This window comes from Capra hircus, chromosome 19, assembly GCF_001704415.2.
Source record: "Capra hircus breed San Clemente chromosome 19, ASM170441v1, whole genome shotgun sequence".
Taxonomy (NCBI): Eukaryota; Metazoa; Chordata; class Mammalia; order Artiodactyla; family Bovidae; genus Capra; species Capra hircus.
Window position 1 is genome coordinate 21,593,386 of NC_030826.1, and position 23,665 is coordinate 21,617,050.

The 23,665-nt window shown below is 52.5% G+C and overlaps 1 protein-coding gene across 4 annotated transcripts in view; it reads left to right on the plus strand.

Moving 5' to 3' along the window:
- The window catches only part of ABR (active BCR-related), a 188,535-nt gene that overhangs the window by 107,803 nt on the left and 57,067 nt on the right, over nucleotides 1-23,665 (plus strand). For all 4 annotated transcript variants that reach the window (XM_018064362.1, XM_018064365.1, XM_018064363.1 and 1 more), the window contains 4 exons: nucleotides 5,619-5,717; nucleotides 13,571-13,756; nucleotides 19,245-19,352; nucleotides 22,122-22,182. In XM_018064362.1, coding sequence (XP_017919851.1) covers nucleotides 5,619-5,717; nucleotides 13,571-13,756; nucleotides 19,245-19,352; nucleotides 22,122-22,182 — 454 coding nt within the window. The remainder of the gene's footprint in view (nucleotides 1-5,618; nucleotides 5,718-13,570; nucleotides 13,757-19,244; nucleotides 19,353-22,121; nucleotides 22,183-23,665) is intronic.

Below are 23,665 nucleotides of genomic sequence, written 5' to 3' on the forward strand. Positions count from 1 at the left end.
AGAATGGCTGAGTTCCCTGTATCGACTCAACTCAGGGAGGGGCCGGCTATGCTGAGGCTGATGCTCGGCATGGACCCAGTGCCTAGACTCAGAGGCATCGACTCTGGCCAGACAGCCCCACTGCCACCTCCATACCCCTTGCAGACTGGTGTGGCCAATGGGCTGAGTTCTGCTGCCGGCAGAGCCACTTGGCCTAAGACTTGGGAGTCGCAGGAGGTCCTGCCTGTTCAGCCCGCATTGCTGTCTTGAAGGAGATTAAGGCTCCTGGAGAGAGTGTCTTGACTTGGCCTGGAGCCAAAGCCTTGGAGGCTTTATTTAGCCCAGACTGTAAAAGACCAGGCCAGAGCCAGCTGAACCTAACTTGCAGCTACTGTCCACTTCAGAGTGACTTGACCTCTTGGATTTGGGGCCTCAGGCTGTGACAGCCTTTCAGCCCAGCAGGTTGTGTAAAATGCTGGCCATGATCGAGCCCACCATGGCTGCTGAGTTTCATAAGCTCTGCTTGGGGAGGAAGTGGGGACAGTGTCACCCAGAAGGCAGCTTCCCCGTGTGCAGGACTGGCGGGCAGCCTGGCACAGGCTCTGGGGGCCCTGAACTCCCCAGAACTCCCCCCGGTGATTCTGGGCATGTAGGTGCCTCTGGGGGACTCTTTGGGGGTCAAGACTGTCCTCTCCCCTTTTTCCCCAGTGCTGGGCACACAGTGAGGAATGAGTGAATGGATGCTGAGCTCTGGTGGCTTCTTTGTTTTGTGGCCACACCGTACGGCAGGCGGGATGTTAGTTCCCTGACCAGGGATTGAGCCCATGCACCCTGCAATGGGAGCACAGTCTTAACCACTGGACCACCAGGGAAGTCCTGAGCCCTGGTGTTTTACGGGATGAGAGTAGCCCTAGGAGGACTGAAAAAGGAATTGTGAATTTCCAGGTAATTCCAAACCAGGAACAGGTGTGGTCAGAAGAAAGCAAAGATGGAAGAGGATTGGGGTGTTAACTGAGACCAGGTTAACTGTTGGTAAAATGGTTAATTTCACATCCCTTTCCATTGCCTCCATCCCCTCACCAGCCAAAACATCAGAGTGAATACAGCCCAGAGTGGGGCTGCTTGGGAGTGACTACTTGCTGCGTTTGTGGGGATTTTTTCAAGATTGGACTCCGAGGTTGGAGTCTCATGAGGAGGGGGTCCTGCTGCATTGGGGTGTCATGGGCGCTGACCCCAGGGTCTGTGCTCGTGCCTGGGGTGGAATGTAAAGGCTTGGTGGGAGCCATGAGTCACCAGCTCTTCACCCTGGACTTGGTCCAGCCAGGCCTACAGTTAAGCTCACACTGTGCCCCCAAGTGACTTCTTGAGAGCATGTTTGCCAAGTCCTTGGGCACATCCCCTGTTGGCAGGGAACAGGAAGGGAATGGGATACAGGAGGGAAGTGCTGGCCCCTAACATAGAGGGCTAGTTTCCAGTTGTCAGGCAGAAGCAGCAGGGTCTGACCTTGACCTCTGCCTCCAGGGCCTGTGGGCCCTGCTCCAAGCTCCAGTCTCATTCCTCAGAGATGGTGCTGCTGCCTGCCTGTGATTCCCATGGCTCTAGACAGTTGGCAGTTTCTTTTCTCTGTTCCTCAGAGGGATAATGATAACACCATCCAGATTGCAGGATTCCAGAGAGTTAATCCTCGGAAAGCACTTAGAACTGTGCCTGGTACTTGTGAACCCATCAATAAGTAACTATTGTTTTCCCCTAAACCTTGGCACCCATACTGGTCTTCTAATGCTGCCGAAAGCAACTACCACACATTTGGTGGCTTAAAACCACACGGATTTATTCTCTTGCAAGTCTCAAGGGTCAGGAGTGCTGCATTCCTCCTAGAAGCTCTAGGGAAGATGACCTGTTCCTTGTCTTTACTGGCTTCTGGAGGCCCCTGCATTCCTTGGCTCGTGGTCCCATCCTTTGTCCTCACATCTTTCAGTTTCTCACTCAGTCTCTCCCTGTCCCCGCCCCACCATCTCTCCTTCTGTGAGTTAGTCGCCTCTTCTCTGACCCTGACCCTCTTGCCTCCTGCTCATAGGTCTCTTGCATGCATGCTGTGCTGTGCTAAGTGGTTTCAGTCGTGTCCAACTCTTTGCGACCCTGTGGACTGTAACCCACCAGGCTCCTCTGTCCTTGGGATTCTCCAGGCAAGAATACTGGAGTGGGTTGCGATGCCCTCCTCCAAGGGATCTTCCCGACCCAGGGATCACACTGGTGTCTCCTGTGGCTCCTGCCTTGCAGGCGGGTTCTTTACCACTGAGCCATCGGAAAGCCCCAAAAGGTCTCTTACCTGGGCTCTATCTGATAATCCCAGGATAACCTCCCCACCTAAAAATCCATAGTCACATTTGCAAATTCCCTTTTGCCACTAAGGTGACATATGGCAGGTTTTGTGGCTGAGGAGGTGGACATCTTTGGCAGGATGTCCAGTTATAAGATCAGGTTTTATTTCAGAGACTCTGGGAAAGACCGCCTCCAGCAAAACTGCTAACTGGTTTGCTGATAGCAGGTCAAGAGTTAAGTTCCTTACCTGGGGAAAGGGTAGCAAGGCCTGTGAGAACTTGCTGGGCAGCCAAGCAGCAGGGAGGAAGCAACTCTCCTGGGACCTAGGAGATTTCTGATAGCTTCAGAAATATGAAGTTTAGCATAGCTTCAGCTTATGCTTAAATGCCCAAAGAGGGAGCTGTTTGAGATTCTAGGTAAGCATCTGAAGGTTGACAAAGGAACACAAGAGTGAGGGAATCATGAGAGCAGGAGAGGAGCCCTGAATTTGGTGTTCAAGGACCTGGGAGGAGGAGGGAGTCCCAGCTCTGTCACTTTCTGGCTATGTGATTCTGGACTGGTCCCCTCCCTCTTTTTAAGTCTTATTTGTTTGTTTCCACTTGTATCATGGAAAAATATAGTACCCCCTTCGGAGAGGTATTTGAGAGGGCAATGAAGCTGAATGAGAGAGTGGAAAGAACTTACAAGGCTTAATAAGTGTCAGGTGCCCACATGTCAGGAGCATCACGTGGTGCTGGGCTTTGTGGGGGGAGGGGGCGGCGTCCGGAGGAGCAAGATCCGGGTGCTTCAGAGGCCCTGCAAAATCACCAGGCAGGTAACAAGATCAGGCACGTGTCAGGGGCATCAGACTCCCTCCTTGGGAGCCGAAGCTGCAGGGCCAGGGCCTTCAGCTGTGCCTTCAGGAGAGAAGTGCTCACGCAGGAGAAGGCATTATAGGGAGCAGGGTCGGCTAGAACCAAAGTCTGGAGGCTGGAGCACTCTGGCCTGTTGGAAAAGCAGACAGCGGTTAGAGAGATCAGAAGGGTGGGGAGAGGTGCTGGGAGCCATTGTAGGTGTTTAAGGAAAGAATAAGCTGGACCCCATCACACTTTATCGGAGAAGGCAGTGGCACCCCACTCCAGTACTCTTGCCTGGAAAATCCCATGGATGGAGGAGCCTGGTAGGCTGCAGTCCATGGAGTTGCTAAGTTGGACACGACTGAGCAACTTCACTTCCACCTTTTGCTTTCATGCATTGGAGAAGGAAATGGCAACCCACTCCAGTGTTCTTGCCTGGAGAATCCCAGGGACGGGGGAGCCTGGTGGGCTGCCGTCTATGGGGTCGCACAGAGTCGGACATGACTGAAGCGACTTAGCAATTAGCATCACACTTTATAGTCATATATTGATACTTACTCGGCTTTTGTTGCTAGTTTGCTTTATTTATTTTTGGCTGTGCTGGGTTTTCGTTGTGATAAGCAGGGGCCACTCTCTAGTTGTGGGGTGGGCTTCTCATTGCAGTGGCTTCTCTGTGGTGCAGAGCACAGGCTCTAGGTCAAGTGGGCTTCAGCAGTGGGGGCACACAGGCTCAGTAGTTGTGGGCTTAGTTGCTCCATGCCATGTGGAAGCTTCCTGGACCGGGAATCGAACCTACGTCCTCTGCACTGGCAGGCGGATTCTTATGCACTGTATCACCAGGGAAGTCCTTGGCTTTGGTTTTAACATGTTTCTCTCCCACTAGATTATAAGCCACATGAAAGTGAGGGCTATTGAATGCTTGTTTCCCATTGTGTCTACGGGATAGGTGGGCATGTGTTGCATGAATAAATAAACGAGCGAAGAACCTGCTTGAATTCCTCAGTAACCACTTTTTTGCAGTATTAAAGTCTTTGATAAGCATCAGGTATAGGCTGGCATTCTGGGAAGACTGATCTGACTCTGAGTGCAGTGGAGGCAGAAGAGAGAAGCAGAAGGCAATCCGAACCCAGTGGGGACTAGGCTGCTGTGGGCCTCAATTACAGCAGCGAAGAGGGTGGAGCAGAGGAAGGAACCCTCGTAAGAGATGAGCTAGAACACTGTGAAGGGGCTGGGGACTCCGTGTGGCAGAGGAGAGGGGAGAAGAGGCCAGGAGTGACTTGGGGATCTTAGATGACAAGAATTATATGTCTTCTCACTCAGGAAGAGTGTTCAAGCATTTTCTCTGTGCCAGGAACTGTTGGTGGCATTTAATACTGCAAAAAATGATTACTGGGGAATTTGAGTAGATTCTTCACTCATTTATCTATTCATTCAACCCACCCATCCTGTAGATACAACGGGAAACATTGGCTAGTTGGTGGCCATTCAAGGCTAAATGGGGTATGATCTCTGGCATAGAGGAGAAAGAATTCTGGAGCAAGGAGGAGGCCTGATGGGGTCAGGAGATGCAGGGGGCGGGGTGGGTACAAGGGGTAAGGTTGAAGGCCCACAGCCAGCACCTTCCATTGAGGGCTTGAGCTCCCGGGGGCAGGAAGATACAGTTAGAGGTGTAGCTGGAAAGCCGCTTGGCCGGGAGTCCCATGGCCACTTCCATCCCGTCATCTCTGACCCTACTCCTCCTCTCTGTTCATACATGTCTTCCATCGAGCACCTTCTCTGGCCCCTGCTATGCTCTCCAGGTGACCATGCCCATCTCAGTCATGACTCTGATTTCCCTTCACTGTCTCTTTCCCCTCCTCCATTAAATTGCTCCCACACATGGGCTCAGGTTCTTTTTTTACCTGGCTCACTATTAATAAGGGTGAAAGTATGTAAGTCGGTCAGTCGTGTTGGACTCTTTGTAACCCCATGGATTGTAGCCCACCAAGCCCCTCCGTCTGAGGACTTCTTCGGCAAGAATACTGGAGTGGGTAGCCGTTCCCTTCTCCAGGGGATCTTCCCCATCCAGGGGTTGAATCCAGGTCTGCTGCACTGCAGATTCTTTACCATCTGAGCCTCCAGGGAAGCCGTTATAAGGGTGCTGTGCTGAGTTACTTCAGTCGTGTCCAACACTGTGCGATCCTATGGACTGTAGCCTGCCAGGCTCCTCTCTTGGCTGTGGGTTTGAGCTCCTGGGGACAGGAAGATATAAGGGTAGATGGGTATCATATAAGGAAGCATGGGGGAAAAAAAGGATGGAAGAGAGATTAAGCAAGATGGGAGCAGTAGGAGTATGGATGATTTTTTTTTTCCTTTTATATTTCTGTGTTTTCCGTATTTTCTATAATAAGTATTTGGCTTTTGTCCCCTTACAAAAATGGTAAAGAAGAGGGGGAAAAAGGCAAGAAAACAGGCTGCTCAGATTCTGATCTGCTTTTACAGGTGGAAGCAGGGAAGGGCCTGGAGATGAGAAAGCTGGTTCTCTCGGGGTTCCTGGCCAGCGAAGAGATCTATATTAACCAGCTGGAAGCTCTGTTGCTGGTAAGTATGTATTTTAGGGTCTTTGTGCTCTGAGACTGTGTTTGGAGTTGGGAGAGAGAGAGGTGGACCAGTCCTTCCCAGGGCCGGGGTCTGTGGAACTGCTCTGCCCTGGGAACGGCTTGGCAGCCAAGGTCATTGCCAGAAGAGGCCTGTGCCTCTTGACTCCAATTCTCCATTACTTACCCTGGGAAAGGTAGAAGAAGAAGCACCACCTGGTTAGGCATGGCAAACACGCCATCACCCCTAACTATAGTGCAGACATTACTAATGGATCACAGTGCTTTGTCCAGGTGGGTTCTTAGCCTCTGCCTCCAACTGATGCTGTGGGCAGTCTTTACCAATCAATCACGCTGAGGCCTCTTTGTCATCCCTGGTCCCAGTCCTTCCTCCTCCCTGGAGTAGTGAACTATTAGCACCATCCTGAGGCCTTCTGGCAGGAAATGAGGTGGAAGGCTGTCTGTGTCGTTCTCAGAAGCACCATAGCTCTGAGGCATTAGACCGCCGCCCTCTGTGAATGTGCTTTAGTTTCTTCTCCAAGCTGGAGGCGTTGTTGCGAGAATCGGACTGGGAGGGGAATAACACAGTGTTTTCAAAGGTAGAAGTAACCACAGATGTAAGATGTTTTTGCCTCTGAAGAAAGTGCGTATTAGAGGCGTCTGGATATTATGCAGAGTAATTGTGCGTGGAAAGTTCTCTTCCCGGGGTGTTTTGCAGACTGAGATATCAGATGATACCAGAACAAGGAGGAATAAGAAATGAAGATGTAGATCAGTAGGAAGTACTGTAAGATCCGCATTTATGTACTTGCTGTGATGTGAGCTGTTGTCATTTGTTACCCCAGGAGTAACTGTTGAGGTGTGCCGCTGCTTTGTAACACAGGGGAATGAGTTGGTGGTCAGTCTTACTGGGAATCTGTTGGTCTTCACAGTTATTTCTTCAAGGGAGGAACAGTTTGGCAGGTCGATCAGGACTCTGGTCTGGGGCTGGAGCTGGGGCAAGACTTGACGCTGCCGTGAATAGTGGACTTACTGCCCTGCCTTTCAAACTACACGTCTTGATTGCTAGTGGATTGCTCAGGCAGCAAAGTGGAGTGAACCAACAGTTTAAAACGAATGAGAAAGAAAATGTCAGCATGCATCCCACGTAGTAAGAATAAGTACTGTTTCAGGCAGCTTTTGGTTTGTGTGGATATGTGTATGTATGTACTGGGCCACGTGCCTTCTGATGTGTGTTGTTGGTTTTAAAAACCACTGATGGGACTTCCCTGGCTGTTCAGTGGCTAAGACTCTGAACTTGCAATGCAAGGGACATGGGTTCAATCCCTGATTGGGGAATTATAATCTGACATGCTATCCGACACTGCCCCCCACCCAATTAAAAATATTAAATTTTTAAAAATTGAAAAAAAAACAACCCACTGGCTTTGGGTAAGCCATGGATAACCTCCTTGAGCCTCAGTTTCCTCATCTGAAGATGAGAACAATGCCATTGCCTTCTCTCTGTCCTTCATGGGGTTGAGAAGATCATTTTGAGGACCTAGTACAATGCTATGTTTCTTAGACACTCAAATATCAGTCAAAGGAAGGGGAGGGCAAGCAACCAAAATCCACCTTATAGCCTTTTTTTTTTTTGCCTCACCGTGTAGCATGCAGGACCTTCATTCCCTGACCAGCAATCAAACCCAATCCCCCAGTGAAAGTTTGGCATCTCAACCACTGGACCACTAGGGAAGTCCCAGAAATATAAGTTTATCCTTATAAACTATGAATTGCTGTGCTAAACAAAGGGGCATGGCTGTCATTACTATGAATAAAAGGATGCATATTTGAAAGAGGCTCAGAGGAACAGCTTTGAATCCCCACCTGAGCGCCTGCCAGCTCTAGACCTTCAGCAGATTAATGGACCTTTGTGCCTCATTCTGTCCACCTGCAAACTGGGTATACTCATATTCATCCTCTCTTCTTGGGGTCATTGTGAGGGGTGAGTGAGTCTGTAGGGGAAGCTCTTGGAGCCCAGGTGGGAGCATTTTCTCCCATCCTGGGAGAGAGCGCAGGTTAGAACCTGTTTCTGTCCACACACCCGTTCCCTGAAGGAAGCGGAGGTGCATGTTCCCATCGGAAGTGGGCCCCTCTTAGACTCCAGCTCGGGTTCTCATCTGTTGCTGGGCCTGATTTGAGTTCCATTTGTTTGGGTAAAGATAACAACAGATTTAGGGTCCAAGACACTCCCTCCCGGCTTGCCTTTCTAACAGCTCATGTTCTCAAGACAAAAACCGTGAGCCTGGGGCTCCCACTCCCAGGGTGTGACCCAGGGTCCCTCCACTTCCCCCCAGCTTGTTCATCCTGGGTTGGCTCTTTCTTGAGCAGAGGCAAGGGCGAGGGAGGGATGAGCTAGGCGGCCTGGGCTGTGACTGGTGGGCTCCCCCACAGCACAAGTCTCAGCTGATAAGCCTCGGTTTTAAGGACTCAAGCCCTCTTCTCTCTCCTAGAGCTGGGGCCCTTCCAGGAGCTAAGCCCTTGGCTCTTGAGAGGTGATCTGACAAAGGGGCTTGGAGAAGAAAACCTGCCTTCCCCAGCTCCCTCCTCCCCCCACGCCCAGCGCTCCTTCTTCCCACCCCGCCCCGTTCCCACAGCTCCACTCCTCTGTGTGTTTGTTCTTGGTTTAACACTTCCTGCTATGCAAACGGCTGGGTGTGTACACCCAGGACTGGGGACACACAGCAGGAGCCTCTTCGCGCTGACTGGGCTGCTGGCTGGGCATGGTTTGGTAACCTCCCAGAAACTTCCAGGTTCCTGGTGGGCTCAGGTTACAAGGAAGAGGGTCTGGGAGCCTGGGCTGAGGTGGAAGACACGCTGCGTGTCTCCAGGCGGGTTAGTAAGCTGAGTGCTGCGGATGGGCTTCCTGGGCCTTGAGCTCCTCCCACCGCTGGGCCCCTCTCTGAGACTCCCCTCTGGAGTTTGCTTTCTCTCTTATTTGTAAAATAGATTCAGGATGCTCCCCTTACCCCCAGCCTCTGGTGGCAGTTAGCAAAGTTGCATGTGGCAGCCTCCAAGCCTTTTGGAATCAGAGGTGGAGGAAGTGGGCCGATTTCTCTCCCGTTTCGAAAGGCAGAAGGCAAGTTGCTGGGGGACAGAGCGAACAAATGACAGTGTGCAGTCATGAACAAGTTCAAGCCCGCCTGGCCCACCTCCCTGAGGAGCCCTTCATGGGACACCCAGTTTGTTTCGGTGCATGCATGCTGAGTCGTGTCTGACTCTTAGTGACCCCATGGAGCGTGCTGAGTCGTGTCTGACTCTTAGCGACCCCATGGACTGTAGCCCACCACACTCTTCTGTCTGTGGAATTTTCCAGGCAAGAATACTGGAGTGGATTGCCATTTCCTTCTCTAGGACACCCAGAGCCAGCGTTTACTGATGAGATGGGGAGCCAGCACCCCATCTTCTGTTGCAGGATTCTAGAAGCAGGGCTAACTGGGTGTGCTCTGTCAGGAGAGCAGGACCGGAGCCCAGCTCAGTGTGGGGCCGCCTGTGCCTTTCAGCCAGCCCTCTCCGCCCGAGGCCTATTTTCAGAGCTTCACCAGATAAAAATAACTGCCTCCAAGGGTCTCAGGCCAGCCAGGGGCACGCATGCAGCACTTCCCCTCCCCAAAAGGCCCCCAACCATGTCCTGAGAAGCCGGCCTGACGCCCAAGAGCCGGCCCTGTCCATGTGACCCACCCTGCTGAGCGCGGGCTCTTCCCCTTTTGCAGACGGAGTGGGAGTTTAGGAGGAAGCAGAGTGGTTGTGTCTTGTCTCTTCATAGCCTCAAGTGCTTCCCCCTCAGTTTCTGAGAAATCCTGACCACCCTGCCTTCCCAGGGCTGTTCTCTCCTATTTCCTTTGTTCCCACCCTGGGTGGGATTACACCCCAGCAGGAACAGGGACTCTGGTGACTTGGCCCCTCACCTGGACCTGGGTTGTGGTGGTTGTTCCGTCGCTCAGTCGTGTCTCACTCTCTGCGACTCCATGGGGACTGCAGCACGCCAGGCTTCCCTGTCCTTCACCATCTCCCAGAGTTTGTTCAAACTCATGTCCCTTGAGTCAGTGATGCTATCCAACCATCTCATCCTCTGTCATCCCCTTCTCCTCCTGCCCCCAATCTTTCCCAGCATCAGAGTCTTTTTCTAATGAGTCGGCTCTTCGCATCAGGTGACCAAAGTATTGGAGCTTCAGCATCAGTTCTTCCAATGAATATTCAAGGTTGATTTCCTTTAGGATTGACTGGTTTGATCTCCTTGCAGTCCAAGGGACTCTCAAGAGTCTTCTGCAACACCACAGTTCAAAATCAGTTCTTCGCCATTCAGCCTTCTTTTATGATTCAGCTCTCAACATCTATACATGACTGCTGGAAAAACCATAGCTTTGACTATATGGACTTTTGTCAGCAAAGTTATGTCTCAGCTTTTTAATATGCTGTATAGGTTTCTCATAGCTTTTCTTCCAAGGAGCAAGTGTCTTTAATTTCATGGCTTCAGTCACCATCTGCAGTGATTTTGGAGCCCCCCAAAATAAAATCTGCCACTGTTTCCATTGTTTCCCCATCTATTTGCCATGAAGTGATGGGACTGGATACCATGATCTTAGCATTTTGAATGTTGAGTTTTTTTCACTCTCCTCTTTCACCTTCATCAAAAGGCTCTTTAGTTCCTCTTCGCTTTCTGCCATAAGGGTGGTGTCATCGGCATCGGTAGATAGAGGTAAAAAAGGATAAAGTCTGGGACTTTCCTGGTGGTCCAGTGGTTAAGACTTCACCTTCCAATGCAGGTGGTGGGGGTTCTGTCCCTCATCTGGGAGCTAAGATTCCCATATGCATGGGAGCCACAAAACCAAAAACATAAAACAGAAGCAATGTTTTAACAAATTCAATAAAAACTTAAAAAATGGTCCACATCAAAAAAGTTAAGGATAAACTCTGATCGGGACCATGAGCTGGATGGGGCACCTGTCTGCGGTGGGGAGAATGCTCTTCCTTTCTCTTGGCCCAGATTCCCTCTATATCCTTCCTGCCTGCAGGCTTCCTCAGGCCCCACTTCTCCACTTGCTCAGAGCTTCCCTCTGAGGCCCTGTTCCCATCACCTCCTCTGTGAAACCCTCTCCAAGCTGGGCCAGGACAACCTTGGCACCTGTTGGTTGGTATTTGCAGTCCAAGTTGAGTAATAACCGTATCTTGCTTTGTGCACAAGAACGTTTCATTTATGTTGGTTCACCTTACCCGAGTAGATTATAACGTTCTGCAGAACAAGGACTGTGAGTCATACAAATAATCTCCAAAGGGAAAATTGGACCCTGTCAATCCCTCCAGGGAAAGCCAGGTCATTTCACGGGCTTTTTAGCCGCATTCCTTCCCCCGTGTGATCCATGCCTTGCTCACCCCTCCGGCCCTGCTTTAGGGCTCTGCTTGCCACCCCCCTCGCTCGCTACAGGCAGGGCCACCAGCCTGCTTGCAGCTCCTCTCTCTTCCCAAGCTATTCCTGCCTCAGTCTGAGGCATTGAGGAAATCTGCCTATAATATTGTCCCCTTTGCCCCTGTGCTTCCATTTCAAGTCAGCATCCCCTGCTTGTCCTTCCATACGATGTCCCCTTCTTATTTCCTTCACTGCATTTATGTATGATCTCGTGTTTGATTGTGTCCTTGTGTTTTGTCTGTCTCTACTTCTCCATGCTCCCATGGGGGCAGTGACTAGTGAAACACTGAATACCCTTCCACATACCCCCGGTCTGGCCTCACGTAGGCACTTGATCCATTATTTGTGGAGTGAAGAGTAATCATGGTAGCAGCTAGCATTTATTGATTGCCTCCTATGTGCCAGGCATACGCTCAATATTTTATATAAATTATGGCTTATGGCTTTGATAATATTATCCCAGTTCCACAAATAAGGCTGCTGAGGCCCAGAGATGCTAAGTGACTTGCCCAGAGCTATCAAGTGGCAAAGCTGGGACTCTGGGCCACACTCCCTGGCCTGCACCAGGTCAAACCCCATCCAGCATTCCCAGCAAAGGGCTGGACGTGAAGGCCTTGTTGGTTCCAGCACTAGGACGGTCAGAAGGAGGACTTCTGCTTTTTCCTGCCGTCATCCTTCTGTCTGGACTTTTTAGAGCTGGGAGGACAGGGAACCAGAAGTCAGAGTGTTGTCTGGGTTTTTAAGTAGATGGGACTTCCTCATGTGGACAGATAGACGGGAAGATACAAGGAAGCCTGGCTTGGGCATCTGGTTGCTGCGGCTGGCTCGAGCTGGGATTTGGGGGGCAGGTGTCTTTTCTCGGGGTGATCCAGCAATAACTTGGGCCTCCCTCCAGTGGAGGTGTTCCTTGAATCCATCCTCTGCTTGAATGCTGCTCTTATCAGAAAGCTCACTACCTAATCCTGTGAGATCATGGAGGTGGCTTTATGAGCCCATACCTGCTCCTGCAACTTCTCCTTTCTGCTCCTGGGTCTCCAGAATGACCCAGATTAAGTCAAAAGCCTCTCTCCACCCAGCCCTTTATCTACACAGTAGAGGAAGAACACCCACCATGTCTGACTCAGGCTCCTCTCTCCCAGGTAAACCTTCCGCCCCCCACACCCTTCCCCCTTGTGCCTTCTCTGTGGGAAAGGTTTCCAGACCCTGTCCCCCAAGGTGGACAGTCTGGGCATCTCTGGGGACTTTAGGGCTGAATGAAGATCAACCATGGAGGAGTTCCTTACCCTTCAGTATCACTTTTTGTTTGTTTCAACTGTGCATTTTAATACCTATTTTTCCCTGATTAGAAAATAAATATTTACTCATTGGAGGTAATTTAGGAAATACAGGGACTTCCCTGGTAGTCCAGAAGTTAAGACTCCATGCTTCCAAAACAAAGACTCCATGCTTCCGGTGCAAGGGGCATGGGTTCAATCCTTGTCGGGGAACTAAGATCCCACATGCTTCATGGCAGAGCTAAAAAAAAATAAAACAAAAATATCAAAATCACATTGAAGAAAACATATCCAAGACTCCTTTTCCCTTAATGCTGGGCTTAAAATGATTTCAGCTCTTGGCAAGTGTTGGGAATGGTCTTGAGTTTCTGTCTGTCACCTCACCCTCTCCACCAGCAGGCCTGGGAGCATCTTGGTGTAGACAGTTAGAGATGACAGATGGTCTTGCATGTCAGCCTTGGCACTGAGAAACCGGTCTGAGGCTACAGCCAGGCTCCGTGAGAAGGATGGTTGTGATCACTTAGTAATGTCTGCCACGGGTCTGGGAGGTGGGACAGTGGTGTGGCTGCCACCTGCTCACCCTCTGTATACTGAGTGATGGGAACTTAAGATGTCAGTGCAGCTGAGATCGGTTTGGTCCCTTAGAAACTCTGTCTCCCAAGTCCTAGAATCATATTCTGTTTCTTGAAAGGAAACAGCTAAGGGATTGAGTTCTCAGTCAACCCTCCTTCCCACTGAAGCACAACAAAGGGATTTATGACTTCGAGCATGAGGCCATTGTGGAAGAAAGCTTTGGATCCTGTTAGACCCTCAAGCAAACCCGCAGCAGGCTGGGAACCTGAGGCCCCTCGAGGGACAAGGGGTGGGAGGAGTGTGTCTAGGCACTACCCCTTGGGCCTGGCAGAGCTGCTGGGCCAGGCTCTGGCTGTCAGATGCCCTCTTCTTGCAGTTGCACGTGGCTTGCTGGGGCCTGTGACATCTGCTGCTAGGTCCAGACCGAACTTTGAGTGCCCAGCCCTCAGTGGCCTTGTCTGGGGAGAACTTGGCCAGCAGGAAGGCCTAACCTGGGCCCTGAGCCTGCTGACCCTCCAGTTTACTTGCCTCTCACCTCTGCTCTTTCTTCCTTCTCTCTTCTAGCCCATGAAACCTCTGAAGGCCACTGCCACCACCTCCCAGCCCGTACTCACCATCCAGCAGATCGAGACCATCTTCTACAAGATCCAGGACATTTACGAGATCCACAAGGAGTTCTACGACAACCTCTGCCCCAAGGTGCAACAATGGGACAGCCAGGTCACTATGGGCCACCTCTTCCAGAAGCTGGTGAGTCTCCCATTGATGGAAGGCACTTACCTGGGGCCTCAGTGGAGCCGCTGGTGTTGAGAGAGAATTGATCGGCCCCAGACCTCCTTGGCCTTCTTGAAGGCCTGGGTCATTCTGAGTCTTGGAGAAAAGCCTAGGCTTTTGCCTTGTGGGGAACCTGCCTCGTACCTGGGCGCTCGGCCCTCCCCGGGGAAGCCCTTGAGTTCTTCTAGGGCTGCCGGAGACAGGCCATATGCATGGGTGCCCCTGGCAGGGGGCTTCAGGGCTGGACTGAAGCCTCTGCTGATGGAGGGGCAAGTGCCGGGTGGAGGGGCAGGCATCACTCCCCTGAGACCTCAGACGTTCTCCTCACTTCCTTGGTGCCTCTGAAGAGTTGGGGTGGAGGGAGACAGTGTCAGCTAACGATCCTTTGCTGAGGACCCTGGACAGAAAGCACTAAGAGCCCAGCCCCTCACCATGGCAGGGCAGGGAGAGGGAAGGAGGAGGCAGAAGTATCGTGTGGCCTTGCCTGAGGGCTTCTGTGACACCGTCTGCTCCAGCTCAGTGTCTGTCTCTGCCCATGTCCCCCAGTCAGACCCATGGGCCCCCCATAACTTTCGCCAGCCTAGCAGGCAGGATGGAGCACAGGAGTCGTGGTTCTGTCCTCTGGGTGTAAGTGGTGGGGGGCAGGGAGCAGGGGTAGGACCTCTCTGCAGGGGTGGGACCTGTTGAGTGGACAAGGCCTCTGCTTTTCTTACCCAGAGAAGACTCTTGCTTGGATGCTCCAGGGCCACAAGCTCAGCATGCTCAAAACTGAACTCATTGGCTCTGAGGCTCTTTGCAGTCTTCCCTGCCCCTGTCTCAGTGGGTGTGGCCACATCCCGTGGATGGATATCCGTCACTCCTTAGGACTCATCCTTGGCACCTCCCCTCCCTGCATCCCTTGGAGTCCACTTCTTTAAAGCTCACAGCCACCCGCTGGTGCCCTCATCTGGACCACTGCTGTGGCCTCAGGAGTGCATTCTGCCCCAGGCCTGCCTCAACCTGCAACAGGAGAATGTTTCCTAAACTCCTGCCTGGACCTCACTTCCTCCCTGCTCACATCCCTTTAGGGGGCTCCCCCTTACCCACTGAATAAAGACCAGCCTCTGAGGTCTGGTTTATGAGACACTTTGCATGCTGGCCTCAATCCACCCTGGCCTCTGGCTATTGCCTCCCCGACCCAGACCCTGAAGCCTCTGGTCTCTCAGTTCACACCGCAGATAACACTTGACCTCTCTGTACTTGCGGCTCTAGCCTCAGATGTCCTTCTCTGTCTGGTCTGGCATCGCTGGTCAGTTTCCAGTTTAGAAGTGACCTCTGTGGAGGACCCTTCTGCAGCCCCTTGAATGCCGCTGCTGTACTTATACCCTCCGTGAACACTAAACTGCCTGACTCCCCAGAATATGCTCCAGGGGGACAGACTGTGTTTTCTTCAGCTTGGACTCTGAGAACCAGTCTAGCACTCAATACGTGAATGAGCGAGTGAGCCGATGAATGAGTGGGTGAGTTGAGTACACCTTGTTCTTGGCCCCTGGGGCCAGGTAGAAGTTGGAAGGGCATTCAGGAGACATCGCAGGACCTGAGGTCCATGTCCTGAGGGTCACACAGAGATAAACGCAGTTTCTAGGGTCACAGCTGAGTTGGAATCCAGGCTCTGCCACAGGTTAGATGTAAACGTGTGACATTGGGCAGCTTAGCCAGTTTCTCCTGACTCAGCTTCCTCATCTGTAAAAATGAGGATAATAATAGTGTTTACCTTGTTGGATTGTGAGGACTGAATGAGTTAATACCTGAAAAGTTCTTGGAACAGGACCTGGAGTGTAGTAAATTAGGAAATACTTAATACTTAGTCATTATCATTACTGTTATTACTATTATTACTGCTGTTATTACTATTGTTAGGAAGAGGCATCCGCAAAAGCCGTTCTTGCCAGGGAACCCCACACTTCCGGTTCTGGCAGCCTCAGAGTACTGGCCCCCATTCAGGGATGATTAACACCCAGTCATCAGTGCCCACCTGGTCCAGGAGCCTGTGCTGACTGGCTTGAGGGGGAGCCTCTCCTAGCCCTCAGGAGGGCAGAAGAGAGCAAACCCAGAGAGGGCTGGGGGGAAGGGGAGGGAAGGGCAGGGGTATGGGAGGAGTGAGTAGCCAGGAGCATAGTGGAATGCCTGCCTGATTTATCTTTGTCACTTAGACACTGCTGTCACCAGTGTTCCCCCTTCTGGTTTGAGCTCCACTGGCTTGGCCATGAATTTGCTACCCCAGCCCCCAACCCCCACTTCACTTCCCCTGCCTCATGAACTGACATCTGAAGCCCCTGAGGCTACAGGCTTGGGAGAAGGCCGGGGCAGGCCAGGCATCTGGAGGCAGTTTCTTTCCAGCTGGTCTCTGGGTATTTGATTATCCATTACCGAGAGAGGGGAATTAGCATCTCTGTTATTTGTTTTATGAGATCACCCCCATGCCAAGCTGCTGTTTCCAAAGCAACCTCCACTTCCCAGGGAATGGCCCAGGCGGGCCAGGCATCGGGCCCGGCAGACTCAGGGGCTCCATGGAGATGGTGGTGCCTGGATGGCCGGTGACCCCTGCACACAGGCCTTCTGCCCAGGGGGCTCCTGCTTGCAGCCTCTTTCCGGCTACACCCTTGGCAGTGGGTTAGGAAGGTAGCATTCCACCCTGAGCCCCCAGCCTGTATCCCTCTCATGGAAAGGTGACAAGGAGGATGTGTACCTGGAAGGATATCAGTAATCCTGGTTTAGGAAGCAACTGTCTAGCACGCCCCTGTAGCCTAGGACACCAGGGGCCAGGACACTCCCTGGAAGAGGAAGCAAACTCCATCCCTTCCCACCCCTGCCCATTTCTGAAAAGTCTGGCCCAGCTGGGGCTGAGACCTGCACGGCTCTGGCCCTGGCTTCTTAAGCATCTCGGGTCTCACTTTTTCCTCTGGCTTTCCTGGGCCCCACCTGCCAGCTTCCTTGAGCTGTCTCTGCCCTGGAGGGCTCCAGGTCCCCTAGCCCACCTCTTTGGGTCCTTGAGGAGTGCAGCTATTCTGCAGAAAGCAGAGTCTGTCTGGGCAGGGCTCAGGGGCAGCACACTTCCTCCCCTACCCACCCCCATCCCCGCACCTTGGTGGGTAGAAGGCCCCAGCAGCTGAATTTCCTTGCTACTTCATTGACGAACAACTTAACCAGAAACTCTAGAGAATAATGTAGCAAACAGCAATACACTCACCTCCCAGAATTAATAGACATGAAGCTCTGAAGATTTCATAGTAGTAGTGTTAGTCACTCAGTCGTGTCCGACTCTTTGCAACCATGGAGTGTAGCTCACCACGTTCTTCTGTCCATGGAATTCTCCAGGCAAGAATACTGGAGTGGGTTGCCATTCCCTCCTCTAGGGGATCTTCCTGACCCAGGGATTGAACATGGGTCTCCTGCGTTGCCGGCAGATTCTTTACGGTTTGAGCTACAGCAACTCTCTGAAGATATGGCGAAAGACTTTTTAATCAAGAAGCGAAAGCATTGCAGATGGGGATGAAGTTCGTCTCTCTCTCTGCCACCCTTTCCTCTTGCCCTTGCTCTCAATCTAGAAGCAGCTACTGGCATGAATTTGGTGTGTAGTCTTTTAGGCTGCAGTTTGTGGTTTTTGCTACGTATCGGTATCTTCTTAAAGCATTGCAGTTACTTTTAAGGTCTAGAAAAGTGTATATATATGTATCATATTCTGCCATTCGATTGGCACTCATTTTGAAACTTGTCATCGTTGCTACACAGAGATCTAGTTCATTCATTTTAACTGCACAGTGTGTATGGGCTCCTTTCTTTGTGAGCGTTGGTCTGCAGTCTTTTCACAAAAGAAAAAATGAAGTGGGTAAAATACCTGTGTTTACATTTCCTTGTGCACACACACATGCAAGTTTCTCCAGAGCAGTGCTTTCTAGTAAAAATAATAGTGTGAGCCACATATATAATGTAAATTTTTCTAGCGGCAGCCACACTCAGTAGAAATAAACAGGCGAAATTAATGTGAAGAATATATTCTATTTAGCTTGATAGAGTCAAAATATGATCATTTCCGTATGCAGTCAAGATTAAGGAATTAGATAATTTACATTCTCTTTTGCATGCGAAGCCTGTGAAACCCAGTATGTGTTTTGCACTGACAGCCCACCTCCATCTGGACTAGCCACGTTTCAGGTGCTCAGTATCCATGCGCAGGGCTTCCCTGGTGGCTCAGATGGTAACGTATCTGCCTGCAGTGCAGGAGACCCGGGTTCAATCCCTTGGTCAGGAAGATCCTCTGGAGAAGGAAATGGCTACCCACTCCAGTATTCTTGCCTGGGAAATTCCATGGACAGAGGAGCCTGGCGGGCTACAAGTCCACGGGGTTGCAAAGAGTCAGACACGACTAAATGACTGACACGTGTAGCAAGTGGCTCCCGTATTGGACAGCATAGCCCTGGGGTATGTATGTAGAAGAGGATATGCTCAGTAGTAGGCTGAACCGTACGTATTTTCAACTTTATTAGTTATTGACAAATTACTTTCCAAATAATTATACCAATTTGCACCACCCACAGGCAGTCTTTAAAAGTTCCTGTTTTCCTACATTCTTTCTGACTCTTAATATCATTAGACTTTTAAATTTTGACCAGATTGATGGGGATGAAATAGTATCTCATTGTGGTTCAATTTGAATTTCCACCCTTTGCTCCTGTAAGAGGAAACACACATGCACAGCACAGAGAAGGCTTTCCATAAATACATCTGCAGAATTGAATTAATGAAACTCGATTTCCCCTTTTGCAGTAAGGGCTGATGGCATCTGTTTTGCCTCCCTGAGAAGACGAGGCTCTGTGTGGTCCTAAGCCGGGGAAAGCTTTGTGTTAGGTGCAGACTGACAGGCAGATGTGTAGAGAAGAAGGACCTCTGGCTCCTCGAAGGCTGAGGAGGTGGGGACAGGGACCTGGAGGCCAAGGGAAGTGGGGACTGTGCCTTTAAATGCAGTTCCCCACTCTCAGCACGGGGAGTGGAGCCCTGAGCAAGCCACATGTGCCCACCCCTCTCCCTGTTTCCCCCGGCTTCAGCTAATTCCAGGATGTGAAAGACGTGTGAGGCATTAAGGGGCTTCAAACTGTGCAAGACTTTGATGATGCTAAATAAAGCCAAATGCTGCTATGAGCTGAGTTTTAGCAAGCCAACAAAGGCCCTGCCCTGCTCCCGCCAACCCCCCAAACCCTCTTGTTAACCCTATTGGCTGAGCCAGTTTCCATGGAAACTGTGGAGTTCAAAGGGATACCGTAGTATGTTCATTCCTGCCTCTTCTCTCTGCTCCCAGCTAGCCATTTGGACTGAGTTAGAGGTTCTGAGTGCTAAGGGAGCTCCAGGTGCTCTGGTTATGCTTTCATCCATTCATTAATCCTTTCTCCCCATCCCACTCCTGCCCTCCTCTCTCTTCTCCCTGCAGGCCAGCCAGCTTGGTGTGTACAAAGCATTTGTGGATAACTATAAAGTCGCTCTGGAGACAGCTGAGAAGTGCAGCCAGTCTAACAACCAGTTCCAGAAGATCTCCGAGGTGGGCAGCTCCCTGCACTGCCACCCCTACGACTCAGGGTTTTGAGGGGCTGGTCAGAGCCTTCCAGACTTAGAGCCTCTCCTCTTCTGCTTGGCCATGAGAAAAATAGTTCCCCTGATGGGTAACAGCCTGACATTTGCTTGTTTGCCCTTGACATTTTCCTTCTTAATATAAGAATATCGATTTCTATATGATTTTGTTATTTTGTTTTAGGTTTTTCTGTGTTAGAACAGGGGAAGCAAAAAGAAAAAAGGCAGAATTCCCCCACACTGGGGTAACCTTAAGCAAATCAGTTCCTTCTCTTGGGTGTACTTCCTCTGCTGTATCCTATCTGGATTGGTCCAGCTTACCCCAAGTCTGCTTGACAAGAACCACCTGCAGACTGAAATGCAGATCTTCAGGCACCTTCCCTGGAGCTTCAATTCAGAAGGTTTGGGGTGGGGCCCAGGAGTCTGTATTTTTTTTTAAACAAGCTTGCCCAGGTGATTTTTATAATCAGAGATGCTTGAAGGAGTCTAGACTAGGTGATCCTTTAAGATCCTTAATCTCACCGAGAGAGGACAAGGGCCCCTTATCTGGAGAAGAAGCTCTAGACCCTCTGGCTGGGAATATGCCTGTCTGTCTCTGGGGAGAGTCCAGCCCCGCCTCCATCTTCCTCTACAAGGCAAAGATGTGACATCATCTGCCGTCAACACTTGTGTCCAGGAAGTGTCCTAGAATTCTTCAGGAGCACAGGCCAGCTCACCCCTTGAGCCAAAAAGATCTCAGGGATACCCCCCAGCCTAAGGCACTGGCTTTACAATCAAAGTCCCCAGCTCCAAGCTCAGGGTAAGAGAATGTCTGGTTCCAAGGAGAGGGAGCTCTTTCTGCAGTTTTGGAAGTCCTGCTGTATAGGCCTCTCTCGATCCTTTGCTTTCTCAGCTCCAGTGCTAGAAAAGTTGGTGAGATGCAGGATAGTTTTCGGGAAGCTACTAGGGTGATAAGGGTTATACCCAAGTTTGAAATCAGCCGAGAGGGAACACACGTGTTGGGCAGATGGAGATGAAAGTGTGAGCTTGATTACCCATCAAAGCTGGATTGGAATAACGTGGATGTGATCTGTAGCCACACTGGGTTTGCTAACACTTCCCTTCCACGTGCAAACACATTTCACGGGGGCAGACAGGAGAGCTGAGCTCCTTTTCATCCCCCAAACCCAGGGATCAGGTGAGTCACCCTCTGCCTGGAAGGATGGCGTGGAGCGAGGGGTAGGAAGGTCCCAGTACGTGGAGCAGTGAGGCTGGAGAAAGGGTGGTCCCTGTCTGTGTTCGAGTGGCCCTGCCAAGGCTGCCTGGGTGCCTGGGTCATGTATTGTCTAGAGAGTGGGAGAGGGTCTCCTCTTAGCCTGGGCTGGCTGCCTGTTCTCTGTTCCCTACCCCAGCAGCAGGAGAAACCCCTGTGCTCATCGCCAAGCCTGCCTCAAAGCCAGCAGCCCCACAAGGGCAGAGCGAGGCGCGTGGCCGGCTGCCAGTGGCTTCTCACCCTGACTCACGCGCGGTTGCAATTGCTCCCTACTAGCGCTGCCACTTCATTACTGCAATTAGGCCCTTCTCCTCTGCCGCGGAGTGATTTTGTACCTCTAGGCTGCACTGGAAGCGGGCATGGAGAAAAATTCCCTAAAGCTGGGAATCTAGACACCAGCCAGAGACACAGCCTTGAGAAGCTGAGGAACCTCACTTTTTCCCACCCCCATGCCCCAGGCTCATCCCTGGGGGTTTTCCTCTGTCTAGAAACAGCTTGAGGCAGGAGTAGCAAGTGTCGAGCGCCCGCTGCTTGGGCATTTCCTCCCAGGCAGAGCAGACAGCATCACCTGGTCCCTGACCTTGGCCTCACCTCACCCCCGCCTTCCTGCTGACAGTCCCCTGGGAGCCCCCACTCCATGTACTCAGTCTTCCAAGGGGAGATTGCGTTACAACTCCAGTTACAGGCCCCACTGGTCCACTGGCAAAGGGCCGGAGCTGGAACCTCTGTCCTGAAGGCAGATGAAAGAGGTTAGGATCAGATAAGCCATCCCTGTTGCCAGCACCCCCTGTCACTTTGTGTGGCATCCCGAGGGGTGTTGCTATTTCCTTCCTGGCAGTTTGTGGGCTCAGATGTCCAGCCCAGGCACAGTAGGTGGGGAGTGCAGCTGGGGCTGGTGGCTGGGTGAGTCCCTCTCGATATGGGTGAAGTAGAGGTCGGACTGCCCTGCACCTCTTGGCCCCAGGCGCACCACTTCCCTGCTGCCCCCATAAAGGCATGTGGGACCCCTGTCTCCTTCTCTCCAGGGCTGCTCATGCCCAAAGACCAGCTGGTATGCTGGTGCTTGTCCACTAAAATCCTGTGCGCCCTGAGCTGCTGTGCAGCAGTGGCTGCTGCTGGGGGTGGGGAAAGGGTGGTCCCATTCTTGCTCATCCTCTGAAGGCCCCCCCTAAAGCTGAGGAGGGGCTTTAGGGGACAGGCCTGAGGAGTACCAGCTGCAATCACAGTCCTCTCTGGTCCCCAGAGTCCCTCCTTGTCTGCATCAGCCGCTGGAACCCAGGAGGCTCCAGGAGTTGACGGGCGTGGCCCAGGGGCTCTGGGGTCAGAGAGGCAGAACAGAGCCCCCGTGTCTGTCAGTCTTTGTCCCTTTGCTGCTGTTTGCACCCCTGGGTCTCGGAGCCCTGCTTCCTGCCATGTTCACCATGGGGAATGGGGAGGCCCGGGCTGGGGCTGGGCCCGGTAGAGTGATTCCTCTCCTCTGTTTGGCAGGAACTCAAGGTGAAAGGTCCCAAGGACTCCAGGGACAGCCACACGTCAGTCACTATGGAAGGTACTACGGGGAAGGGGCTGGATTAACAGTCACCTTCCTTTGTCTGGCTTTGTGCCCGGCTTGTAGGTGTGTGCACACGTACTCGCATGCGCGCGCGTGTGTGTGAGTGTGTGTGTGTGAGCGCGTGCACGCGAGGAGGAATCCAGCCTCTGTCCCCAGGCAGCTGGCCAGCTACAAACGTGCTCCTCCTTAGGATGCCAGCAGGCGCCTCGCTCCCCTCCTCCTCCCCGCTCCACGCGCGCCGCCCTCCCTCCCCTCCCTCTGGCTAGAGGCGCACTCAGAAGCGGCTGCTTGGTTCTGGAGGCTGTGCAGCCGCAGCCGAGAAGGTGGCTTAGTGGCCGGGCCGCTGAGGGGAGCCGGGGAGCCCGGAGCGATGGCTGCACGCTCCCGCCACGGGGACGCAGGCTGCCATGGAAATACTTCTCATCATTCGCTTCTGCTGTAACTGCACCTATGGTAACCCAGGCCCCCTCTCGCGGGAGGTGGGGGTGTCCTCCCACCTCTGGGGGCCGGATGGAGGAGGTGGATAGAGGGGGCGGAAACGTGGCTGGCAAGGTTTGGGGGGTGCAGCAGGGCAGGGAAGGGGAACAAGTGGCTGGACTTGCATTAACCCCCAGGCGGCCAGCTTCCAACCTGGAGTTGAAGTCTGGGGGCCGCTCCAGGCAGAGGGGCTTGAAAATGGGAGGACTGGGCTGAAGGTGCCAGGCTCCTCCGAGGATCTGAGGGGAATTCGCAGCTAAGCTCCAGAGGCTGGGAGCAACTTCCTGGAGAGGCTGTCAAGGAGAAAAAGTGGCAAGGCTGCAGCCACAGGGGTGGCCAGCCCGGGGCTGGAGAGGGGTCGGCAGGGGCTGATCGGAGAGGGCCAGATGGTCCAGATGGCAGCGCCTCGGGCCCGGAGGGTGCCAGCTCCGGCTGGAGGGAGAAGTTGGGAGTCTCTTTGTTTCGGGCGAGAGGAGAGGGTGGTGAGCCGCCAGGGTATTGTGTGCTCGGAGCGCACACGCTGCCTTGGCCCTCTCCTCTGTGAACAGGCGACGGGAGAACGTGGAAAGAAGGAATTGGGTAGCCCCCAGTGGGTTCGTTCCTAACCGCTGGAGACCCTCGAGCTGAGGTCTTGTCACTTAGTGCAGAAGGTCGGCAGTGAGTGCTGGTGGGAGAGGGGGGCGTGGCAGGTTGCTGCTTTGTGAAGGTCACACCCCCACCGTACAATGGGTGGGGGGCCGGGGGCCAGACGGAGCATCCTCTGCAGCTCCCTCGGGGACAGGGGTCCCGAGACAGGTGGGTGCTGCCACCCAGGTTCTCAGCTCAGAGGAGGCTGGCACCAGCCTAGGCGAAGAGGTAGGTGTCCGGAAGCCGGCAGGCCCTGCCTTCCAGGGCAAGAGGTACCTTCGGGATGACCCAGGCTGCTTTGGCAGGGGCATAAGGGTCAAGTGATGCCCCCGGCCTGCTGCTCTGGGCCCCTAGGGCGGGCAGCTGCTTTCAGGAC